The following is a 26,601-nucleotide window of genomic DNA, read 5'->3' on the forward strand; positions in this document are numbered from 1 at the left end:
TAACTACGTCAGTATGTCCTTTATAACAAGCAATGTACACAGGTGATGCTCCAGTATCTCTACACTTATTAATGTCTGCCTTATTGTTTATTTTAACATCTGAACTACTTCAGTATGTCCCTGTTGACAAGCAAGGTACACAGGTGATTCTCCAGTATCTCTACACTTATTAATGTCTGCCTTATTGTTTATAAACATCTGAACTACTTCAGTATGTCCTTCCTGACAAGCAATGTACAGAGGTGATGCTCCAGTATCTTTACACTTATTAATGTCTGCCTTATTGTTTATTAACATCTGAATTACATTATTATGTCCATTCTGACAAGCAATGTACAGAGGGGAGGCTCCAATTTCTCTACACTTATTAATGTCTGCCTTATTGTTTATTAACATCTGAACTACTTCAGTATGTCCATTCTGACAAGCAATGTACAGAGGTGAACACTCTTCATTATCACACTTATTAATGTCTGCCTTATTGTTTATTAACATCTGAACTACTTCAGTATGTCCTTTATAACAAGCAATGTACACAGGTGATGCTCCAGTATCTCTACACTTATTAATGTCTGCCTTACTGTTTATTAACATCTGAACTACTTCAGTATGTCTATTCTGACAAGCAATGTACACAGGTGAACACTCTTCATTAACACACTTATTAATGTCTGCCTTATTGTTTATTAACATCTGAACTACTTCAGTATGTCCATTCTGACAAGCAATGTACAGAGGTGAACACTCTTCATTATCACACTCATTAATGTCTGTCTTATTGTTTATTAACATCTGAACTACTTCAGTATGTCCATTCTGACAAGCAATGTACAGAGGTGAACACTCTTCATTATCACTCTTATTAATGTCTGCCTTATTGTTTATTAACATCTTAACTACTTCAGTATGTCCATTCTGACAAGCAACGTTCAGAGGTGATGCTCCAGTATCTCTACACTTATTAATGTCTGCCTTATTGTTTATTAACATCTGAGCTACTTCAGTATGTCCTTTATAACAAGCAATGTACAGAGGTGATACTTCTTCATCATCACACTTATTAATGTCTGCCTTATTGTTTATTAACATCTGAACTACTTCAGTATGTCCATTCTGACAAGCAACGTACAGAGGTGATTCACCAGTATCTGTACACTTATTAATGTCTGCCTTATTATTTATTAACATCTTAACTACTTCAGTATGTCCTTGATAACAAGCAATGTACAGAGGTGATACTCCAGTATCTCTACACTTATTAATGTCTGCCTTATTGTTTATTAACATCTTAACTACTTGAGTATGTCCTTCCTGACAAGCAATGTACAGAGGTGATACTCCAGTATCTCTACACTTATTAATGTCTGCCTTATTGTTTATTAACATCTGAGCTACTTCAGTATGTCCATTCTGACAAGCAACGTACAGAGGTGATACTTCTTCATCATCACACTTATTAATGTCTGCCTTATTGTTTATTAACATCTGAACTACTTCAGTATGTCCATTCTGACAAGCAACGTACAGAGGTGATGCAAGAGTATCTCTACACTTATTAATGTCTGCCTTATTGTTTATTAACATCTGAACTACTTCAGTATGTCCTTTCAGACAAGCAATGTACAGAGGTGATACTCCAGTATCTCTACACTTATTAATGTCTGCCTTATTGTTTATTAACATCTTAACTACTTCAGTATGTCCTTCCTGACAAGCAATGTACAGAGGTGATACTTCAGTATCTCTACACTTATTAATGTCTGCCTTATTGTTTATTAACATCTGAACTACTTCAGTATGTCCGTTCTGACAAGCAATGTACAGAGGTGAACACTCTTCATTATTACACTTATTAATGTCTGCCTTATTGTGTATCAACATCTGAACTACTTCAGTATATCCATATGCAGATGATATGTAAAGAGGTGATACCTTATCAGTATAACGACAATGGTTTACATTACTGATGCAATGTTGAATACACCATTTAACCAGATCAATATCTCCTATAAAACAACACTGTATCAATGGAGTACTTTTGTCATTAATGTCATATGAACTGGCCAATTGTTTTTGTTGTGATATTGCTAAGCTTTGTATATGTAGAAGGAATCTTTGTCTGAAGATAAGATTGACCATATTGATGTTACAGAAAACATCTACAACCTCTCCTCTTGACCAGTCATCTACCATTCTTTTTATATACATTTGCTGATATCTCGTTGGTACAATAATTGTAAATTCATCATTTTTGCTTTTTCTTTCAAATAAAAATCTTTCACTAATAAATTGACTTGTAGCATTATTAATTAAACAATAAATCATTTCACTGCCAAAGTAAAAAGCAAGAAAATCAAATAATTTGTCATGAATAGTTCTGTAGACTTTACCATCCTTTATGATATATGTATATGTAAGTGAATCGAGTTCATTACGTAAAACCAATCGTGACGTCCCTTCAACAACTTTACAAGCTTCATATGTGTTCTTTATAACTGTTTTTATGTTTTCATCCACATGTTCAGTAAGCCATTCTTCCTTCAACTGATTGTTAAACATTACACATAGAGCAAGTGCACAGTATTTTCCATGTGCTCCCTCTGTCTGTAATTTATCTATCTCTTCTTTGTAAACTGTAAATGGATTTGTAAAGAAATCTACAATGTTCAGTTTTGAGTTTTTGCTGTATAATTGACACAAAAGAGGAAAACAGTCAAACATGTTATACAATCCACTGATCTCAGAAGCGTTTGTTTTTAGGTATAATTCAGCAATGGATTGTTTTTCTGATTTAGATAAACAAAAATCGGCAGACTGAAGATTGCATTCACACGCTTGAAAGAATGACAACGATTCCATTTGCCTATCATTATAAACCTGTAGTCTACAAGACATAATTAACTTAACTGGTTTCTTTTCTACTAATGCTTTAATTTCTTCCATCAAATTTTTCCACTTGTCAAACATCATTGGATTTAAACTATATGTTCCACAAAAATCATCCACTACAAACAATATCTTTTTGATTGGATTGTACCACTTGATGATATCCTTAGAATTTGATACTGGTAAGATCTCATAGCCTTCATTTTGCATCTGTAAAGCTACGTGTCGCACCATTGATGATTTTCCACAACCAGAACTTGCTGTAACAACTACACATCCATTTTCTTTGATATACCTTAGTACACGTCTTGCACCGTCGGTTTCTATAAAAGTTTTGTCATCTTCATTCCAGTTTTCTAATTTCTCAGTAATTTGTCCTAGAAAAAAAATAGACAATTTCTTTGAATACCTATTTTTTTTAAATATATATCATAAAAAAATTTACTTGACAATTTTAGACAATAAACTGGATCAATCCATGCTTTGTATAGGAAATGGCTTGATATTCAGTATGTATCATTTGCTTGTCAAATAGTATATCAAAATTTCTGTGTCATTTTGGTCTCTAGTGAAGAGTTGTCTCATTAGCAATCATACCACATCTTCTTTTTTATATAGACTAAAGGATATACATATGGTATTGACAAAAAGCATGACATATGAATACTTTGTATTTAGGCATACATATTGATAATTTGATTGAAAATTGGTATAGACAAACGCTTCAGTATGGTGTAGACAAATGGCTTGACCTACGATATAGATAAAAGGCTCAACCTATGGGATAGACAAAAGGCTCAACCTATCATATGCACTGGACCTAGGTTTGGTTTATGACAATTAGTTTGACAAATGTTATAAAAAACTCATAAGATTTCATAGATATAGGAAGATGTGGTGTGAGTGCCAATGAGACAACTCTCCATCCAAATAACAATTTAAAAAGTAAACCATTATAGGTTAAAGTACGGTCTTCAACACGGAGCCTTGGCTCACACCGAACAACAAGCTATAAAGGGCCCCAAAAGTACTAGTGTAAAACCATTCAAACGGGAAAACCAACGGTCTAATCTATATAAACAAAACGAGAAACGAGAAACACGTATATATTACATAAACAAACGACAACTACTGTACATCAGATTCCTACAATTGACACGCCAAATGGTATGGACCATTAACTTGACATATTGATTAGATAATTGACTTGAAATATGGTATGGATAATTGATTTGACATATGGTGTGGACAATTGGTTTGACATATGGTATGAACAATTGGTTTGACATATGGTGTGGACAATTGGTTTGACATATGGTTTGAACAATCTGCTTGGCATATGGTATACATAGAAAAAACATTAAAAATGTCATACAGATAACTGATATGACTTATGTTATTGACATTTGACTTAACATATGGTACATCTAATTGACATTACTTCTATAGGGTATAGATAATTGACTTCACATATATGATATGAAAAATTTACTTAACATATGATGTGGTATAAATTATTAAATTGACATATGGTATGGACAATCGACTCCACATGTGGTATGGATAGTTAGCTTTACATATGGTATGGACAATTAAATTGATATATGGTATATATATAATACAACTTATAGTAAAGACAACTGACATGTCACATGGTGTAGACAATAAACTTGACATATGGTATTCACAATTAGTTTAACATAATCGTTGACTTGGAATATGGCATAGATAATAGACTTGACATATCAAACAGATAATAGACTTAACATATTGTAAAGCCAAGTGGTTTGACAAAATATTTACACAGTTGACTTGACATATGTGTAGCTAAATGGCATCAGATTATATAAAGTCAGATTTACTAGACACACGAGGGTCGTAATGTGTGTACCTTCATGATGAATAACTGTAAAAAATCTTGCTAAATGACGTAAACGTTAAATTTTGGTGGATGACGATAAAAGTTCACTATCCTTAAGACGATTAAACATTCCAATGAATTTTTATCCCAAAAAAAGAGGTAACTTTAATTATTTGAGACCTCTGACAAATCACTATAAGAATATTTTGAGGAATCACAATAAAATTTAACCAATTAGACACTATTAGTAGCTGAAAATTACCGTTTGACGCATGACGGTAAAGGGAATTACTCCCCTCACATATGTGTAGCCAAATGGCTTGAGCTAAGATATAGACAAATGACTTGACATATGACATAGCCAAGTCGTTTGACATAAGGTATAGACAATTGTCTTAACATATAGTACAGAAAATTAGTTTGACATAATAATTGACTTGCTATATATGGTTAAGATAATTGACTTGACATGTCACAAAGACAATTGACATATGAAAAAGTTGTTTAACATGAGCAAGTGGCTTGGCATATGGTAAAGACAACTGACTTGACAAGTGGTATAAATAATTGACTTGACATATGATATGGACTTTTGACTTGACATATGATATGGACTATTGACTTAACATACTATATGGACTTTTGACTTGACATAAGATATGGACTATTGACTTGACATACTATATGGACTATTGACTTGGCATAAGATATGGACTATTGACTTGACATTTATGGACTATTGACTTGACAAGTGGTATAAATAATTGACTTGACATATGATATGGACGATTGACCTGACATATGGTATGGACTTTTGACTTGACATACGACATGAACTATTGACTTGACATACAATATGGACTATTGATTTGAAATACGATGTGAACTATTTACTTGCATTGACATATCATATGGCCTATTGACCTAAAATATGGTATTGACTATCGACTTGACATACGATACGGACTATTGACTTTACATACGATATGGACCATTGACTTCACATACGATATGGACTATTGACTTGACATACGATATGAACTATTGACTTGCATTTTCATATGATATGGACTATTGACCTAAAATATGATATGGACTATCAACTTGACCTACGATATGGACTATTGACTTGCATTGACATATGAACTATTGACTTGCATTGACATATGACATGGACTTCTGATCTAAAAAATGGTATGGACTATTGATTTGACATACGGTATGGACTATTGACCTGACATACGATATGAACTATTGACTTGACATACTATATGAACTATTGACTTGACCTACGATATGGACTATTGACTTGACATACGATATGGACTATTGACTTGAAATAAGATATGGACTATTGACTTGACATACGATATAAACTATTGACTTGCATTGACATATCATATGGCCTATTGACCTAAAATATGGTATGGACTATCGACTTGACATACGATATGGACTAATGACTTGACATACGATATGAACTATTGACTTGCATTGACATATCATATGGACTATTAACTTGACATACGATATGGACTATTGACTTGACATACGATATGAACTATTGACTTGCATTGACATATCATATGGACTATTGATTTGACATACGGTATGGACTATTGACCTGACATACGGTATGAACTATTGACTTGACATACGATATGAACTATTAACCTGACATACGATATGGACTATTGACTTGACATACGATATAAACCATTGACTTGCATTGACATATCATATGGCCTATTGACCTAAAATATGGTATGGACTATCGACTTGACATACGATATGAACTATTGACTTGCATTGACATATCATATGGACTATTGACTTGACATATGATATAAACTATTGACTTCACATACGATATGGACTATTGACTTGACATACGATATGGACTATTGACTTGACATACGATATGGACTATTGACCTGACATACGATATGAACTATTGACTTGACATACGATATGGACTATTGACTTGACATATGATATGAACTATTGACTTGACATACGATATGGATTATTAACTTAACATACGATATGGACTATTGACTTGACGTATGATATGAACTATTTACTTGCATTGACATATGATATGGACTATTGACCTAAAATATGATATGGACTATCAACTTGACCTACGATATGGACTATTGACTTGACATACGATATGAACTATTGACTTGCATTGACATATGACATGGACTTCTGATCTAAAAAATGGTATGGACTATTGATTTGACATACGGTATGGACTATTGACCTGACATACGATATGAACTATTGACTTGACATACTATATGAACTATTGACTTGACCTACGATATGGACTATTGACTTGACATACGATATGGACTATTGACTTGAAATAAGATATGGACTATTGACTTGACATACGATATAAACTATTGACTTGCATTGACATATCATATAGCCTATTGACCTAAAATATGGTATGGACTATCGACTTGACATACGATATGGACTAATGACTTGACATACGATATGAACTATTGACTTGCATTGACATATCATATGGACTATTAACTTGACATACGATATGGACTATTGACTTGACATACGATATGAACTATTGACTTGCATTGACATATCATATGGACTATTGATTTGACATACGGTATGGACTATTGACCTGACATACGGTATGAACTATTAACTTGACATACGATATGAACTATTAACCTGACTTACGATATGGACTATTGACTTGACATACGATATAAACCATTGACTTGCATTGACATATCATATGGCCTATTGACCTAAAATATGGTATGGACTATCGACTTGACATACGATATGAACTATTGACTTGCATTGACATATCATATGGACTATTGACTTGACATACGATATAAACTATTGACTTGACATACGATATGGACTATTGACTTGACATACGATATGGACTATTGACTTGACATACGATATGGACTATTGATCTGACATACGATATGAACTATTGACTTGACATACGATATGAACTATTGACTTGACATACGATATGGACTATTGACTTGACATACGATATGGACTATTGACTTGACATATGATATGAACTATTGACTTGACATACGATATGGACTATTAACTTGACATACGATATGGACTATTGACTTGACGTATGATATGAACTATTTACTTGCATTGACATATGATATGGACTATTGACTTGACATTCTACATTATGAACTATTGACTTGACATACGATATGAACTATTGACTTGACATACGATAAGGACCATTGACTTGTCATACGATATGAACTTTTGACTTGCAATGACATATGATATGGACTATTGACCTAAAATATGATATGGACTATCGACTTGACATGTTATATTGACTATTGACTTTACATATGGTATGGACAAGGAATTGACATTAGGGGTATAGGCTATTAATTTGACATACGATGAAGACAATGATTTGACATATGGTGTTGAAAATTGACTTGACATATGGAATGAACAATAATATTGACATATGGCATGGACATTTGATTTGACATATTGAATGGACTATGGATTAACATAGGATTATGGATATGGACAATGTAACTGACATAAGTATTGGCATTAGCATATTGTTGTAACATTTGAATGACATATGGAATAAACACTTGACTTGACATACGGTAAAGACAACTGACTTGACATATCGTATGGACTATGGAATCAATATTATTTATAAACAATATGACATATGGTATGGACTATCGACTTAACATTCATGCATATGATATGGACTATTGACTTGACATATGGTATACATAAGGAATTGACATTTGGTTTAGACTATTAACTTTATATATGGTATGGACTATGGAATCAAAATTATTTATAAACAATATGGCATATGGTATATATAGTTGACTTGACATCGCAATGAGATAATTTACTTGACATATAGCCAAGTGGCTAGACATTAGGTATTGACAACTGGCTTGGCATAAGATATGGACAATTGGTTTGACATATGGTATAGACAGTTTACTTGACAGATGTGATGGACAATTGGTTTGATATACAGAAAGAAAAATTTACTTGACATAGGGTACAGACGACTGGTTTGACAGAATAAACGAATTGGCATCAGGTATAGATAATTGACTTGACATATGATATGTCCCAAGTAGCTTGACATTAAATATTGACAACTGACTTGACATATGGTACGGACAATTTGGTTTGACATATATTGATTGATTTGATGTATGGTATGATCTTTTGAATTAACACATGGTAAGGACTATGGAATTACCCGATCAACATTATAACTCCACATTGCTGATCTAATTTGTAATATAAAAAAATATTTAGGGTTTTTTGTTTGCAGTCATACAATCCTGAAACTTCACAGCATAAGGCATCTTTACTAAATGATACAAAATAATTCAGCTATTTAATAATGTTAATATCCTTGTCTTACCTAAGTTGACTCTATCTACCTTGTTTGCATTGTTAATCATCTAAATGTCTTTCCTGTTTTAATTTATGCCTGGAACATGTTCAACTAAACTATCTAAACTACATGTAAATACGCTAAGAATGATTCTTGCAAAAACAAAATTCAATTGCTAATATTATTTCAGAGTATTATTTTCACCTCCTAATATTTATGATAAATCCAACATACAATGACGTAATCAGGTAATATTTTCAAAATTTTACTGGATTGAAAAATAGATGACGTGGAAAATATAGAAGAACTTCAAGAAGCTGTTTGTAGAAGGAACCCTGAATAACCAGTAAAGTACTACTAAATATGTTCTTGTAATACTATTATAATATATACCTCTTATGTTCCATGGTATTGGGTCTTTTAAAATCTCTGTGACTTTTGAGTGTTCAATTTGTAAAGTTCTTTGGGAATCCTTCATATCTATCAGATGTTTCGTAGTGTTTGAGTGTTCCATGTGCAAAGTACTGTACGAATCTTGCAAATCAGTAAGATTTTCCCTCATGGTAGAGTTTTCAATATCCATTGTTCGTCTCAGCTCCTTCATTTCTTCCTGTGATTGTTTAATTTCCAGCATAATTTCCTGGTTTGACTTATCTAAGATTTTCACTTTTAGTTCTTGGCACTCCTGATTCATTGGCAAACCACCCAATCTACTTACAGCCTATAGATAAATATTTTAGAGAGATACCATAAACAGAGTTGCAATCTTTACATATACATAAGAAGTAATTATATTTTGATTTGGGATGATTTAAATTTATGATGGTGAAAAAAAATCAGGTAAATGTCCCAGCATGAATAACAAAATATGCAAATATTTTAGTATATCAATTCAAATTGTGACTTATATATAATAAGAGTATTTCTTTGTACTGAATCCACTGGATGATTTGTACTGATTAATATCTTAGTCTGTGATACACGATTAGATGTATGTCATCTACTAGTTAATTATTATAAATTGCTATAATGTGCTTTCTTAAATCTTATGCTTTTTATAGTTAACTGTATGGTAAAGGTTTTGCTCATTGCTGAAACCATACTCAGACTTATTCTTTCTAGGAACCACACTGTAAAACATTATTACTTCTTTGAAGAATGTACTTACATCTGCTATATTTGCCCATGATGTATTGAAATCACCTGTTGGCATGGTGTTACTATCATGATGAGCCAATATATTTCTGTACCATTTAATCCTGGCAAGATCAGGACCAGGAGTTGTCTCCCTTGGTAGTGGTAGACAGTCGAAACCGTTGATTGGTTGATTGACAGGTGTCAAGTTTCTGATCAAACAGATCATCAACGTTACATCAAAAGTTTTGGAATTAGGAACACCTGTATAAACAAAAGACATTGAATGTCAACAGTAATTCATATCCCTAAACACAGATTTCACCCGAGTACATAATAATAATCAATACACCACCATTTATGTAATTAACATTTTATTGAAATACAACATCTACTACACCTAGGTGGACAATTTCTGCCAAGCAGTGTCAATTCATTATTATGAAAACGCTTTGACGTAATCTTTTCAAATTTAGATATGTTGTGTCCTGTGACTAAATGAAGGTCAAGTTCAATTTTCACGATTTGAAATTTCTTAGTGTTGGTATATATACCTTTCAGTACACCTGATACACTTTATCCTTAATTCTAGAAATATATGTATGGATTGATGGGAAAAAACATAAAGATGAATCCTACAACATTGTTCAAGACTTCGATAACAATGATCAGCATCAGTTTTAGTGTGGTAATGGTTATCAAAGGTACCAGGATTATAATTTAGTACGCCAGATGCGCGTTTCGTCTACATAAGACTCATCAGTGACGCTCATTTCAAAATATTTATAAAGCCATACAATTACAAAGTTGAAGAGCATTGAGGATCCAAAATTTCAAAAGGTTGGTAAAATATTTGCATCAATAAGCTGATGTAAAGCACTTTCGAAAAAATATTACATAGTCTCGTTCTGTGCTGAGAGTGATTGTTTTTCTATGTTTTTTAGTTAAAGTGTTATGTTTGGCCTACGAAGTTGTACATACATTATGAAACAACCTCTACTGTTAGATTATATACATGTCAAGTAAAAAATATAAAAGTATACCAGTTCTCTATATATTGAGCAGACACAATTTGTTACAGGCGGACGGACGAACGGACGGACATACTGGTCACTATAAAGCAACCCGCCACTAGGTGGGGCCCTAATAAATACATTGCAGATACAACTTAACATGAAGGGACCACAAGTGGTGCAGAATCTTCTTACGTTTTCAACGAACCTTCTATCCTACCCATTAAAAAGAAACTTCTTTTTTTTCCTGTGTTTTGCATACTGTTGTTTATTTCTTAGCTAATTAATTTGGGTGTTTTTGCCATAGCATTGTCAGCTTGTCTTTGACTTATGTTGTTGGAAACTTATAAACAAAGTGTTGTCACAACATGTGTATCTGTATCAATTAAAATACCTACTAAAACTACAACTGTAAACATATAAAATACGTACCATTTTTTGGAAACAAAAGATTCCACTGAGCCTGGTTCAAGATTCTCTTTTTAAACAAATCGTACAGTGTGTTGTAGTTTTTATTCAATGTTGATGGGAGATAGGTAGGTGAAAATTCCTTGTCAAAGAAAGTACGGACTGCTCTTGGTGACACTCCTTTCAATAACAAGGCTAATCTGATATAATTCTCTTCTTCTTCTAAAAGAGGTGCCATCATTCAAGAAATTCTTCTTATTGTCAATAAGAAACTACATCATTCTTACTTTATGGTCCATGTATACTGAAAAATATATAAGTCCTTTATAATTAACTAATGTATAGAATTTAAAATATAATCATTGGATATCAATTATAGTGTCAGATGGTCATTTATAGTGTCAGATGGTCATTATCTTTTTTGTAGCAATATAGAATTCTAGATTTGAAGCAATAAAACAAACACATCTGGACCTACATTCCCTATAAAACTTACCAGAACTTTACCATTTGCAAATTGGCAATACACACATGATGATGTTGATAGCTTTGCGATACATCCATAACATAAATAATTTTCATGAAAAAGATATTAAAGGAGCAGAACCAAATGTAAACTCAATCTGAAACATATCATAGTAGACTCACATACTAAAATTCATCTCAATATAAGTAGCCGTTTATAAAAAGTCTGTCTAACTGTTATTATCGCATTAAAATTCCAAAGCATGTATAAGTAATGTCCGCAAAAATCAGTTGAGCACAACTGAGCGTAAACTCGATCTAAAACTCATATAGACATACATACATGTATTAAAAAGCACCTCAATTACGCGAAAGCGTTTAGAAAAATGTCCACATTTATATTTGTTGTGGAATGATAGATTGACGGAATGACAAAAAAAAATATAAATATCCTAATTATTCAGGTACGTGCTCAAGTAAGTACATCTTTTGTAACATACTTTCAACATTTATTTCTATATACAAAGGCAATACTTCCAACAAGTGGTCGTCAGACGATTGCAACTATTCGACTTTTTGTAGATCTTGTCTTAGCGATATTTATGTTTTTCTCTACTATCTATCTTTTATACTTTTTCAGATATCATACCAAACTATATCAGTCCTATTCAGGACCGATAACTCTGTCGATAGTTATTGTCGGGTATACAATGTTGTTGAAATCAGAGCAATTGTATTATATGTCTCTGTTGAAATGTATACAATAACAATTTGTTTTAAACTTTATATCGATTTATTGGATGCCTGGAATATTGCTTAAAATATTGAATCAAAAAAATAAATAATAAAATCATATTCAATGAAATCTCGTTTAATTTTCTTTGGATTTTACAAAATCCATTGAAATTACAATTTGAATCAAAATGTTTCTTTAAAATACTTATAGAAACATAAATAATAATTTGATTATCTTTTAAAGCAAAAATTATTATTTTTAAGATATTTTTTTTATAAGATTCAAATTTGCTTTAAGATTTTTATGATACATACTTCTTCTGGTTTGACACGGGGAAGAGAATATATTTATTTGTACAGTTATGAAAACTTTTGTATGTATCACAAAATTTAAACTCTGGAGATACATGTATACACAGGATGTTTAATGTCACCTGGTTGCTTTTGGTTTGCACGTCTACCTGACAATATATTGTTATGTAACATTACATCCCAAGTCAGAGTTCACCTGTACGATTGCAATTATACGACTTTTTGTAGATCTTGTCTTGGTGATATTGTTTTTTACTCTACTATCTATCTTTTATACTTTTTCAGATATTAGAGAAACTCGAAAAAAACAATTGGTAGTTATCGTCTCTCAAATGGTAATAACTCCAATAAGATGTCATCACACGATTTCAAAAATGTCAACTTATTTGTGGAACCATCTTGTTGACCATTTGTGCTATTTAAAGTTTCCCCATATCTATAATAATTTTCATTATAATAGGCAAACATTTTAAAAGTAAGTAAAATTATCATTTAAGGGCAATAACTTCGATCAAAAAATTTGGCTGCCAGTTTGGAAGTATATGAAAAACTAAGGAAGATCTTATCTTTCCAAACATATCTGCCCTCTTCAGATTTTCTTTATTTATAGTGGTTTCAAGTTAATGGACAAAACCTTTATTTCAACTCTAAATTCTATTTTTAGCCGTGTCGACCATTTTGGTTGTCAAGCGGGGTCATCGGACACAATTTCAAACTAAATAACACAATGATTGTGATAAGTTTCTTTACATTTGGATTAGATGGATAGATGGATGGGTGGGTTGTTGTTCAACATCCAGCGTCAAATTGATATGCATATTAAGGACGAGAACATGTTAATTTTTTATGAATATTTACCCTGCTTTGTACTTGACCGACACTCTGAGTCGGTTATTTAACGTGCTAGCTCACAAGACTTTGACCTTCCCAGTTGGAGTAAGGGTAGTAGGTGGATTTTGAAAATGTATATCCTGGCCATGGCCTCCTATTAAAAGAGCTGAAAATAAATAACCGTTGCCTTCATATTTATTCTCTCTTTGTCTCGTAGTGACGGATTGTTCAACTCGGGAAACAAACTGTAACAACGCACACTATATAATAGTGACAGATTGTCCCATTCGAGGGATAGACTGCAACATCCCTCACTGTCTGGTAGTTACAGGCTGTCCCACTCGAGGGATAGACTGCAACATCCCTCACTGTCTGGTCACTAAGTTACAGGCTGTCCCACTCGATGGATAGACTGCAACATCCCTCACTGTCTGGTAGTTACAGGCTGTCCCACTCGAGGGATAGACTGCAACATCCCTCACTGTCTGGTAGTTACAAGCTGTCCCACTCGAGGGATAGACTGCAACATCCCTCACTGTCTGGTAGTTACAGGCTGTCCCACTCGAGGGATAGACTGCAACATCCCTCACTGTCTGGTAGACTACTGGTGACAGATTGTCTCACCGGATAACAAACTGTCCAAGCGCACTTTGTTTTGCAGTGACACACATCCCTATCCGGTGACAGGCTATAAGGGTGCATAATATTTGTAAATGTAAAATTTTTCGTTATTGCTTTATACTTTTATATCGACAAATAATCAGGTTAATATCTTTTAGTTCGTTTCAGAGATTTTTGGAAACACAGTATTTTTATGGACAGCTTGCATCTATCTACAAATGTACTTGAACGATAATCGTTTAAGTTATAAACGCCTTTCTCAATGTTTTCACGTTACATTACAATATTTTACATCGGATGAAGATAATAATTCTAAGAGAGATGTCAATCAATACCCTGCATTACCGTTACCATGGTTACATAATAGATTTACTGACATATTTTGACATCTATGTTAGTAACGTACGCGTATACATGTCATGTTACACTTCAAGTATTAGATACTTCAGTGTCACAATACGCTTGTTATCGTGTATATTAATTTTAGTACCTTTGAACGCAAAGAAAGTAGATTTAAATTAACAAAGAATGAGTTTAATTGTATCCACAAATCTTATCATATAAACTATTTAATGAAGTTACTTATTAACTGGAGTGGAGCTTAGCTCTTACAAAACATCTTATTGTTTGTTTCAGAGTCAATTAATCCATAATATCATGAATAGTATTTTCTGAAGATTTCATAGGATATATAACATGCATAATTGAACCAGTTGCAATATATATCCATGTCAGTTTTGCTACAATTGCTTTTGAATTTAGAATTTAGAATGTAAGCAAACAACTGCACTTTTAAACATATGTTTATTTTTTTGTGCAACATCGGTCATCATGGTCACGTTTGATAATATATCAAATCCCTGTTTATAAACTTTTAAGCACGATCGATTCCCTTACGACCATTACTAGTTTTGTAACATTTGGCCTTGTAGTTTCAGATGAGAATATTTTCAAAAACATTTTTGACACCGCGAAGACAAACGACAGACGACGACTGATGCCAAGTGATTGCAAAAAGCTTACATCAGTTTTTAGTCGAGGTGAGCTAAACGTTAATCACATCTGTCACAAACAATCTCAAGTATCAAAACGCTATAGTTTTACAAAAGAAACAAATATTTTTAATTGACGTCATAATTCACTGAAACTTAATGTTGGTATGCATGTATATAACCGATAGGAACGATTATCACATGCGTTTCTGCAAGTCACTTACAACAGTTAAATCTTTGAGATATCCTAAGGTGATATTGTTATTCAACACTTTTGTCTTAACCGTATATAAATAGATATTAAGCAGATGTTTAACAATTGATCTGTTGTTAAATGTGTGCTTGTCGTAGTTTTTACCAGATTAAAAAAGAAGGCATGTAAATGATGTGCAATATTTATTTCACCTACAAATTACTGAGTTGGAATACCCATATATTTATTACATTTAATGTATGTGTTGATTTAATTCAATACTGCAATGTTAATAATGCACAAGGAAAAAATGCTGGATATACAACAATTTGACAGGAATCAAGCGGCGTAAATAAACGATAAACATTAATTATGTAACACTTCAATTTTATTATTTTAAACTTGTAATTCTTTGGATGATATTTGCTCCTTAGTGGTGAAATTGAAATTAACCAAAGTAAAATAATAACTTTAATTTAACACAGATAAAAGTCGAATTTTATATCGGGTGAAATTAATAATTCTGGAAAGGATGTCCAGCAATACACTGCACTACCATTACAGTATAGATTTGCTAAAATATTTTGACAAATTGTTAGCAACGCATTTAAGTTGCACTTCAAGTGTTTTAAATTTTCCAGTTGCAAAATACACTTGTAATCGTGTACCTTGCCATTGAAAGAGAAAGATATTTAAAAATGCCCAGAGATCAAAGAATTTGTGAAATCTGTAAAAGTGGCGAAATTGAAAATGAACAGCACATATTGCTACACTGCAGCGGTTACTCCAGTATTAGAGAGACTTTTGCATTAAAAATGTTTAAAATTACAGGAAAAAGTGTAACCACATTGTGCGATAAAAATATAATAAATCTTATACTTAATAATACATCTTATAAGGCACTAAAATTATCTTCCTCTTTCATAACAAATTGTTTTAATGCAAGAAGTAATCTATTGTAATAGATTTTCATTATACCTTTAATCATTTATTCACATATATATATAATTGTTTGTATTTTACTACCATGTATAGCAAATTGTTTATCCATTCGGTCATTACCATTTATTGTAAATGCGTTTGTGCCAATGAAATATTGTCTATTGTCTATTGTCTGTATATTTTATTTCAAACTCCAATGAACACATAGAAAATTATTTAAAATTGACATAGAAGAAGTTTAAATCTATTTATGAATCATGACATATTTGCTATTTTAGGAAGTTATGCAGTTAGGTTTTCCCAATATACTACAAAACATCTTAATGGCCTTAGTCGGACTGGATATTGGAAATTCTGTTACAACATACCAAGCGAATTCCCTCGATAAAACAAAACGGTTTCACCGTAAATTTTGACCATATAATATATAAAAAAGGTGTTTAGGTTGCAGATAGAGATCGAAAGACGATCAATGGATATTGATAGTATTCTTACTGTTTAAGTAAATTAACATTGTTCTCTATTTCATTGGTGCTAAACGTATTGTTTATCTTAGTTGATAATTCTATAAATCTTTTCTGACACCAGTGTATTATATATAAAGTATGTAATGACTAAAAGATGTACTTCATCTTACCTGTAACTAAGATATGTCATGTGGTCTAGGAAAAGGTAGATAACTGCAAAATTTATATATGATTGACATACATTTTCACCCTTGCAAAAAAACAGTAGCAGAGGCGACACAAAAACTTTAATTAGAATCCCTTTATTAAGGTATAGACTATTTCCTTTACAAAATGTTTCATTAAACACGATAAAATGATTATTTAACAACACAATAAAATCCTATTGACACCCTCATCCCCTTTTTCATATGACAAATGGTCGCCCCTTAAGTCCTGGTCTAGAAATAAATTGAAAAAAGATAAAATCACATAATCTTTAAAAAACAACCCTTTTAATGCATATGATATTTTATGATCCAATTTGAAGTTTATAAAATCAAGCTCAAACTGAAAAATGAAGATGTAGTATACTTGTGCTTAAAATGAAAACAACATTTAGTCGCAAAAATTATTATTTCTATATATAAAAATAAAAGTATTGAATATTTTAGTTTTTAACTTTTCCGTCAACTTGTAACCTACAAGAACTATTGAACATGTATTTATATTGATAAGATAGAGAATGAAATTGGTTCAGCTTGTCACTTATATAGACCGCTTGGTATCTCCTTCATTTTCATTTTTTTTAAAACGTGAAATTCGAATTGATCGTTGTTAAAAACTACATACTTATACGCCAATTCATCTTCGCTAGCCAAGGGTTACGATCTACTCCCGCTCTCTTCACCCTTGGCGGATTGAGCCAACATTTGTGATAACAATGTTGCGCCATCTATCGGAAGATAAAAACCACGCCAATTCCGAATACATTAGTCTTGACCAATGGTAGCACTTGAACTCTTCAGCTTGGAGGTAAAAACACGGTAGCGTCTAGATGCTACACACTTGGTAAAGCCGGAAATGAAAGCATACGTCAACATTCATGCATTTGTGCATGAAACATACACAGGAACTTCCATTTGTTGATTAAAAACATTCAAGTTTTCACTAAATATAGTCGTATGTTTAGGGATGTAAAGGCTTGTTGCCCAAAAAACACGTGGCAATTGTTTACAAACACTTTCTACATTTACACGTGATAATGTTACAGGCGCATTGGATGCAGCGAGTTTTGACTGCAACCAATAAAAATCCTTACCTTGTGTCTCCGAAATTTTATCTCAATCCGCCAAGGGTGAAGAGAGCGGGAGTGGATCGTAACCCTTGGCTAGCGAAGATGACGCCAATTAGGTTCGTTCGAAAACTATTGATGGATTTGATGAAAAAGGCTTCTGTTTTCTTTTTCTTGTTTTCCTATTTAGCTTAACAAAGTCTGTGTGCCTTAAAGAAAGGCGAAATATACCACAAGGATATCACATTCAGAAGCCGAAAACAAACTTACGATATCATTGCAAAAATCAAACGTAAAAATGGCGAAAAGACAAACAGTACATAAACCACAACTGAGGTTCAACCGTGGACATACATCTATTGATAATAATTTAACAAAAATGTATTGACAATCATTAATTTTGAAAAACATATTACGTTTTCGTTCGTAGTTATTTTGTCAGGGTTATGTATATGACATTTTCATTCTCTATAGAAATTTAATTGGACTTTTAGACATCTTTAACATTGGTTATAAAGGTTTTATTCATTTCATATCTTTCAAAAATCTCTCAACATGTATAAATATAATTGATAGCTTTTCATACAAGACAAGTTGATTTAAATTTATTTGAATAGAAGTAATTTGTGTGTGAAAAAGATATAAAACTGAGAACCTGAGGTTACAATATTGACTTAACTTTGAAAAGTTTCAAGTGAAACATCAATGAATTATTTATTAAGTTCATATATCACACTTACGCAGAACTCGATTATGAAATGAATACGATGTATTGTATGGACAGAAAATCTCGCTTATCTTCCTTTACCCATATATTTTTTGGCAGTGACTATTTTGCCGGCTCTGATCTTCGAAATGAAAATGATTAGACTCTGGCACTATTTATCAGATATAGAATATGAATTTTGTAATTTGTACTTTATATGAGAAATTTTATTCTTAGCAAATTCCGATTTATCTTCCTCCAAATTTTATAAAGGTTTTTCTTTGAAAACAAAGCAAATAAAAGCAACAGTAATATACCGCTATCTAAAAGTCGTAAATTGATTACGCGGAAATAAGTTCTGGTCACAAACCAAATCCAGCCAACACATCCACTATAAGAGTATAAACAATAGAATAACAGAAACACTGAGCTGCTACAAAATCAAACGCCAACAATCATAGAGACAGAATATTTGATAAGAAATGCCGTATTCCTGACTTGATATAGGACATTTAAAGAAACATTTTCCTTTATTCCATTCTCAATTGTATACCATAGCATCGGTTGCTTTTTTCTCCGAGTTACACAGTTTGAATTCAAGAATCATAAGATCTAGAGCTGGACTATCCTGGTTTGATATTGATGTTTAGTTGATGTCGCACAAGGCACAAATCGTTTTTTTTCATATACTGTGGATTCATTTATTTTCGTGGTTACCAATTTTCGTAGATTGAGGAAAAGTTACATGTTCGTAGACATTTGATTTCGTGGTTTTGCCGAAGTCTGTATACAAGCCATTAGAAAACTTGTCATTCGTTGAATATTTAATTTCTTGGATCAACGGTTCCCACGAAATCCAGGAAAATTGATATCCAACGAATAATAATGAATCTACAGTATATAGTTATAAGAAAAATTTTATTATTTTATCAAAATCTGTGTGCTTCCTTTTTTGAATAATTTCTATCTACAGAACATATGTATTCGCTCAAAGGACCTAACGCCATGCATGATGGCATATTTAAAACGAGTTTGGCCAAATTCTTCATAAATCATAACTCGAATGGCGAGTGTATTTGGATTGTTTAGGTTTTTTGGCCAAAGCTGTCTTATCAGGCAATGTATTTGTATTTCATTGTATTTACTTAATATCAAAATTAAGTGTTTATATGCACATTCAATAACAATTAGGTAATTTCCATATGTTGTTAAAATTGTTTAATGAATCTAATTATAAAAATAAACATAGAACACTATCAATATAGTTTGATATGAAGTTGTTGAAAGGTTTTGAAAATTAAATCAATAGGTTTAAACGATTTATATACCGGTAGCTCAATATAAATGTTAAAAGTCCTTAAACCCAAACTTTGATAAGATATGTGCAGTAATGTAATAATTTGCGACTCAACTGTTGAATTGATATTTAGATGATATTTGAAATGAATATATTTTGAAACATACGTGTAGTTTTAAAATTATAATTCATTTAAACAATTTAATTGGATTTTAACAAAATGCAAGGTAAATGTTAAATAAAATGTTAAATAAATTTAGTAAATACAATTTGTATATGTTGTTTTACATTAAAGAAAGTGTCGTTTCAAATGATATAAATGGTGATAAAATTAGATATTCAAAGACGTTTTTTATGCGACTAAATCTAAATTCGTTTTAAAGCGGGAGTTCGGATAAAATCTAAAAGCACACGTGTTCAATTAATCTCCAAGGAAGGGGGGAGTAGTTTATAGGAATCACTTTACCCACCCATTAGTAGGGTAGACATAAATACAGGGTCATTTGATAAAAGTCTTTCAACCTTTAATCTGTGTTTTAAGAGAAAGGTTCGTCTCCTTTTTCCTTCTATCATAGGGTTACAATAAGTAGGAAAAGTGAGTGGTATTCAATAATGGTAAGGGTAATTCAGAAAAAAAGGCGGTTCGAAAATTATGAAGTTATTATAATTTACTGCTTTATTTTTCCTCAAGCAACGAACAACAATCAAAAGCCGTAATTATCATTATTTTTTGTTATAAAAGATTGATTATCTCGGGAATCATGTTGATTTATTACTTATTCTTTCTGTTCTTTATATTTTGTTTATTTGAATCGTGCGTAGGTTTACTGTAAACATGAGGAGTTTCTTATGATTGCCAATGAGACAGCTATCCACACAAGTTCAAATGAAGTGGATGTAAGCAATTATAGGCAACCATACGGATTTCAACAATGAGAAAACCCCATACTGTATATTCGGCTTTAATGAATCCGAAAAATATGAAACAATTCAGTTGAGAAAAACTAACCTGATGTATACCAAATATATTTACGAAAACAATAATGACAGCTATACATGACCAAACATATGTTTTCCTGTTGTTTACCCAACAAAGCTTTTTTTAACAACTGCATATATTCCAATTAAACATAAGTGCAAGAACAAACGTTTGACTTATAGCATCAGTATGAATTACACTATAAGTGATAATATCTAATGAGATTTTAAGTGAGCGAGTAAGCAAAAGTGTCGCTAAAAATTGTTATTGTACAATATTTCAAAACTTCGTAGCACGGGACCCTTTTCAATACTCGACAGTAAAGAGTCGGACTCAAAATGTTCCATGATGGAATCAAGAAACAGTTGCAGGGCTAAATATTTAATGAATTTAATAAAATAAAGAAAAAACTTATTTCTTTTTTAGGATAGTTTATAAAATGATAAGACGACGAAAAAGACCCAAAAGAAAGGAATTAAGGTTTCCAATTTTAATGCTGAATGTAAGTAAGACCGTTCATTGTAAAGAGAGATTTACTGATAATAACAAATACGTTTCATCATATACAACAGAGAAGCAGGAAACAAAAGAAACAACAAGTAACAGAAGACTGAACAAGAATGTCCCTTTGTGTTTGTCTGACAGGGGACCCAGACGAAAGCTGGACAGAGATTGGACACCATTATCTGTTATAGAAAAGCTAGATAACCAAAATGACAGTGAAGGACTTTATAGTAAATACGTGGACAGTTTATATCGGTTTATAACCAGACAAAATTCTATTATTTACCTTCTGTAGCTGCATCTAGAAGAGTGAAGGGAAACGTCTATGACGAAGATAAATTACAGGAAAAACGCTATGTTATGATGGATGCATTCCGGGAAGGTAAAATGTCAGGATTTGCGAAGGACCATTGTTATTTACCTTCAGTCTATAGTCAGTTTCTTAATTGTAAAATTGTAAAAAGTCGTACATGAATGATAAGTATATTGAGGAGTATAAGAAACGTAACTATAAAACTCTTACATGTTCAAATAGATTCGTGAATAGTAAAGTTCACTTTTGTGACGTACTGGGTAAACGGTGCTGTGCAACGTGCATTGAATCTGAAAATAGAGAATTTTCAAGGAGAATTGAAAACCGAATGCACAGCGCATTAACTGACTCAAAGTCAAGTTCATCAGATTTGTGCTCTGATTTTGGTTAATCGGTGTGATTTCATAGTACGTTTAAAGAATTTACAGAATTAAATACAATTTACATTGGATTTTTATTCATCATTTGGTTAATATGTGATTTTATGGGTCCTAGTTCTAATTGTGTTCCGTGATGGCAATTCATATTATGGGATCAAAACTTTCATCAGACTCAAAAATCTCTCCTTGTAAGAAACTTAGTGGTAAAAAATCTATACAATCATAGTTAGTTATAGCAATGGTTATGTTTTCCCCATGATGTGTAGTATTCACCTTTCTACTAGAATTTTCAAAACTGTGTTTTGCTGTCTGATTAGATATAAGATGTGGTATGAGTGCCAATTGGAAAACTCCTTCCATGTCACAATTCATAATAGTAAAAAGTTATAGATCAAAGCACTGTCTTCAACACGATGCCTTGGCTCACACGGAACAGCAAGTATAAAAGGCCACAAAAATTACTAATGTAAAACTATCTTATCAGGAAAACCAACGGTCTAATCTATATAAAACGAGAATAACTTATAAACCTCATCAACAAACGACAACTACTGAATATCAGAGTTAGGACAGGTGCAAACATATACAACGGTTTAAACATTTTAATATGTACCAACCTTCACCCTTATCTGAAACAATAGCATAATATAATAACATAGAAAGATACATTATAAAAAAGCAATTTTAAATTGCTAACCTTAACCAGAAGAAAATTAACACAAGTGAACATACACTGAACGAAAAAATTTAAACTATGATACAATATAAATACAAAATCTAAAAAATAAGGGGTGAATACATAAAGGCAACATTAGTATACCAAACAAATAAAACTCCTGAAAAAAGTAAACATTAAATAACAAACAAAACATTACAAATAGTATAATAGGTAAAATTCACAAGAAAGTAAGTGATTGTCTGTTTTACATGATTGCAATTTTTGTCCTACGGCAGAAGTTTTAGCTCTTAATTGGTGCACTTGGTTTTGTTCCCGTACAATATTTGATACAAAGATATAACACTTGAAAGTTCTTTACTAACCGAAATCCAACTAAATGTAAACATGGAATGTTAATACAAAGAATAGACAGCAAATACATGAACAAAAATAAAGATAACATATTCTTAAATTGGAAAATAATTGTTATAATCTTTCAAAGATTTACCATTGTTTTAACCTATAGTAAGTTATAGCAAAATTATAAATTATAATCCTGGTACCTTTGATAACTATTTAACCGACTTTTTCACAAGAAGAGTTACTTTTTATTGTTCTAGTGACATTTGTGTTGTCATTGTAGTGAACATGGTTGAATTTTAGCACAGAAAAAGAGTAGCTACAGAAAGCTAGTTCAGAGCCAACTACAACTTGTTTATCAACCATGATCTCCCAGAATTAAGTATCTATCAGTCAGTACACATCTTTTAATTTGACGTATATACGTCATAAACAGTGTGTGAAACGCATGACCTTGTGCAATGCGCTGGTGAACAATATGACCAATGTTTATATGTAACAAAGAATATCTCAAAACAACTTCAAATAAAATAATCTTCTTTTATAAGACTACGATTAATGCTTTAGATTTGTCATAAATACTAGTAGTTAATCATATAGACAAGGGAAACTTTCTAAAAGATTATTTCATTGATAAATAGTTCCATAATTTGAAATTTGATAATGAGGTATAATTAAGAATTTGAAAGTAGAAGATATGATAAGACTTCTTGTTTTGTACCTTGAATTCCAAAAAGAAATCCTAATCGCAATGATTTGAAAAAGATTTAGTAGAAGCAACTTATTCAACATCATTTATAGTACATTTAATCAAAACTGAACACCAAATGTTAAGCCGAAAATATGTCAATCCATGATCGATTTTGTTTTATTCAAGATATTCAATCAATTTATGAGTAAGAAAATATATTCACAGTGTACTATTTCTGCATTGTATAATGCTGCTGTACTTGAACTTGTATGTTCTTTTACATTATACAAGCATGGCTATGATTTCGTTTTTATATAGTTAAGATTGCACGCTATTATCTATGTGTTTTGAAATTCCACTGTTCAAAACAAATGAATTGTGTAAAAAACAAAAATTAATCTGACCTTTTGAACTTAACACTATTTATATTTTAATGTTTAAAAGAATAAGTTTCAATACTACACATAAGTAAAATGCCTCTTTTGAAAAAAAAGACTGTTTATATACAATATTGATTAATAAAATTGAGAATGCAAATTGGGAATGTGCCAAAGAGACAACAACCCGACCATAGAGCAGACAACAGCATTAAGCATGCATAAATGAAAAAGACATTTTGAAAGAAAAAAAAATTGAATTCACAAAATTGAGTGACGGAAAACAATAACGTTTATTGTTGTATCTATAAGTTGGTAACCAACAAGTCTGTCTTATTCGTTAGATACTACTTGATCATGTTTTATAAATAGCTGAATGCCAGAGGGTTTTAAATGTTCCTAATTCATAATCAAATTTTGATACTAGCGCACGTTAAGTATTTACATGATAAGAAAAAGCAATGTTAATCATTTCATAATCATTTCAAAGATGGAAAGCAAGAGCAATGAGAATGTTCTGTGATCACAAGAAGGATACATTTTTTAACTTAGAGATTATCCTTCTTCGGGTACAATCTAATCTTGTTTATCTTAAATTCCCTGATTTAAATTTTAAAAAACCACAAAATTACTTGAAAAAGTTTTTCTCAAATTGTATAATTAAGAAATAATTCATGGAAGCCATATATTGCTGGAAATTTACACATGGACAGGGCAGTGATATTCGAATTGTATCCTGAGCGTTAGCGAGGGATAACATTTACAAAAATGACGGCCCAGGCCATGTGTAAATTTCCAACAATCTATGGCTTCCCTGAACTATTTCGATTCTAATAGGACAAATACGGTCATTAAAATACTGAAGCTAGGGTTGGTTTGGTGTGTATGTGGCTGATCTTTTTACTCCCTGTTAGATAAAACTCAAATATCTTAATTAATTCGTAGCTTGCATGGGTTATTTTGTGAATAACTGCTAGAAAAAAAACCTGTTTAATTCTTCTAATTCTCAAACCCAACATTTGCCATTTTTAATTTACATGATTTTCTCGTAAGCTTTCGTCAAATCCAAAGTTGACATTTCGTAACTACGTAGCCACCATGTTGACTTGCTGAAATGAGTTAGTATGCAAATAACGCAATAGAATAGACAATAAAAATAAATCTAACTCAAAAATTTGTTTTTAACAATATTATACGAATTTCGATGGTTCACGTAATAGAAAACTTTAGCGGTTTCATTTGTATGACGTCATGTTTTGAAAAAGACTTTAAATGAGCCAACATGATTAATAGAATTTTGCGGAATTTCATTTCATTTTTATTTTATTGAATTCTCCGAGCGCTTGTGTATTACTGCTTTTTATTATGCATCCGAATAAGAATAACAGTTATTTTGTCTTTTTCTAATTGCACTTTTTAAAGCAATACAATCGGCAAAGGGTCTGCAAAAAGGTTCCAATACATGTAGATTTACGTGGGAAGTATATTGTAACAGCCATTAGTATGTATATCTCTGAGTCTGCGCTAAATATAGATATGTCGAGAATTTTATCACAGTGTTGTTTACAAAGCGAAAGAAGCACGTCATATTATGAATGACAAATAACGACAAATCTCTATCAATAAATTTTAGAATAGTTTGTGTCTGCTTGTTTTGATCATACATCGTTGTGAATATAAAGTAATTTGATGCGACTGTCGTACAATAAGAAATTAGCTAGCTTTAAAACCATGTTAAAGCCAAAATTTTTGACAGCTGTTATCCATTTGT

At 31.8% G+C, this 26,601-nt stretch overlaps 1 protein-coding gene across 1 annotated transcript; it reads right to left on the reverse strand.

Moving 5' to 3' along the window:
• Positions 1 to 87: 87 nt before the first annotated feature.
• On the reverse strand, positions 88 to 12,038 carry LOC134687675 (ankyrin-1-like). The gene is made up of 4 exons (XM_063548133.1): positions 11,759 to 12,038; positions 10,348 to 10,577; positions 9,573 to 9,900; positions 88 to 3,263 (listed from the first exon to the last, which is right to left on the reverse strand). The coding sequence occupies exons 1-4, from the start codon at positions 11,973 to 11,975 to the stop codon at positions 88 to 90; spliced, it is 3,951 nt and encodes a 1,316-aa protein (XP_063404203.1). The 5' UTR covers positions 11,976 to 12,038.
• Between the last annotated feature and the right edge of the window lie 14,563 nt (positions 12,039 to 26,601).

This window comes from Mytilus trossulus, chromosome 10 (genome assembly GCF_036588685.1).
Source record: "Mytilus trossulus isolate FHL-02 chromosome 10, PNRI_Mtr1.1.1.hap1, whole genome shotgun sequence".
NCBI classification, from domain to species: Eukaryota; Metazoa; Mollusca; class Bivalvia; order Mytilida; family Mytilidae; genus Mytilus; species Mytilus trossulus.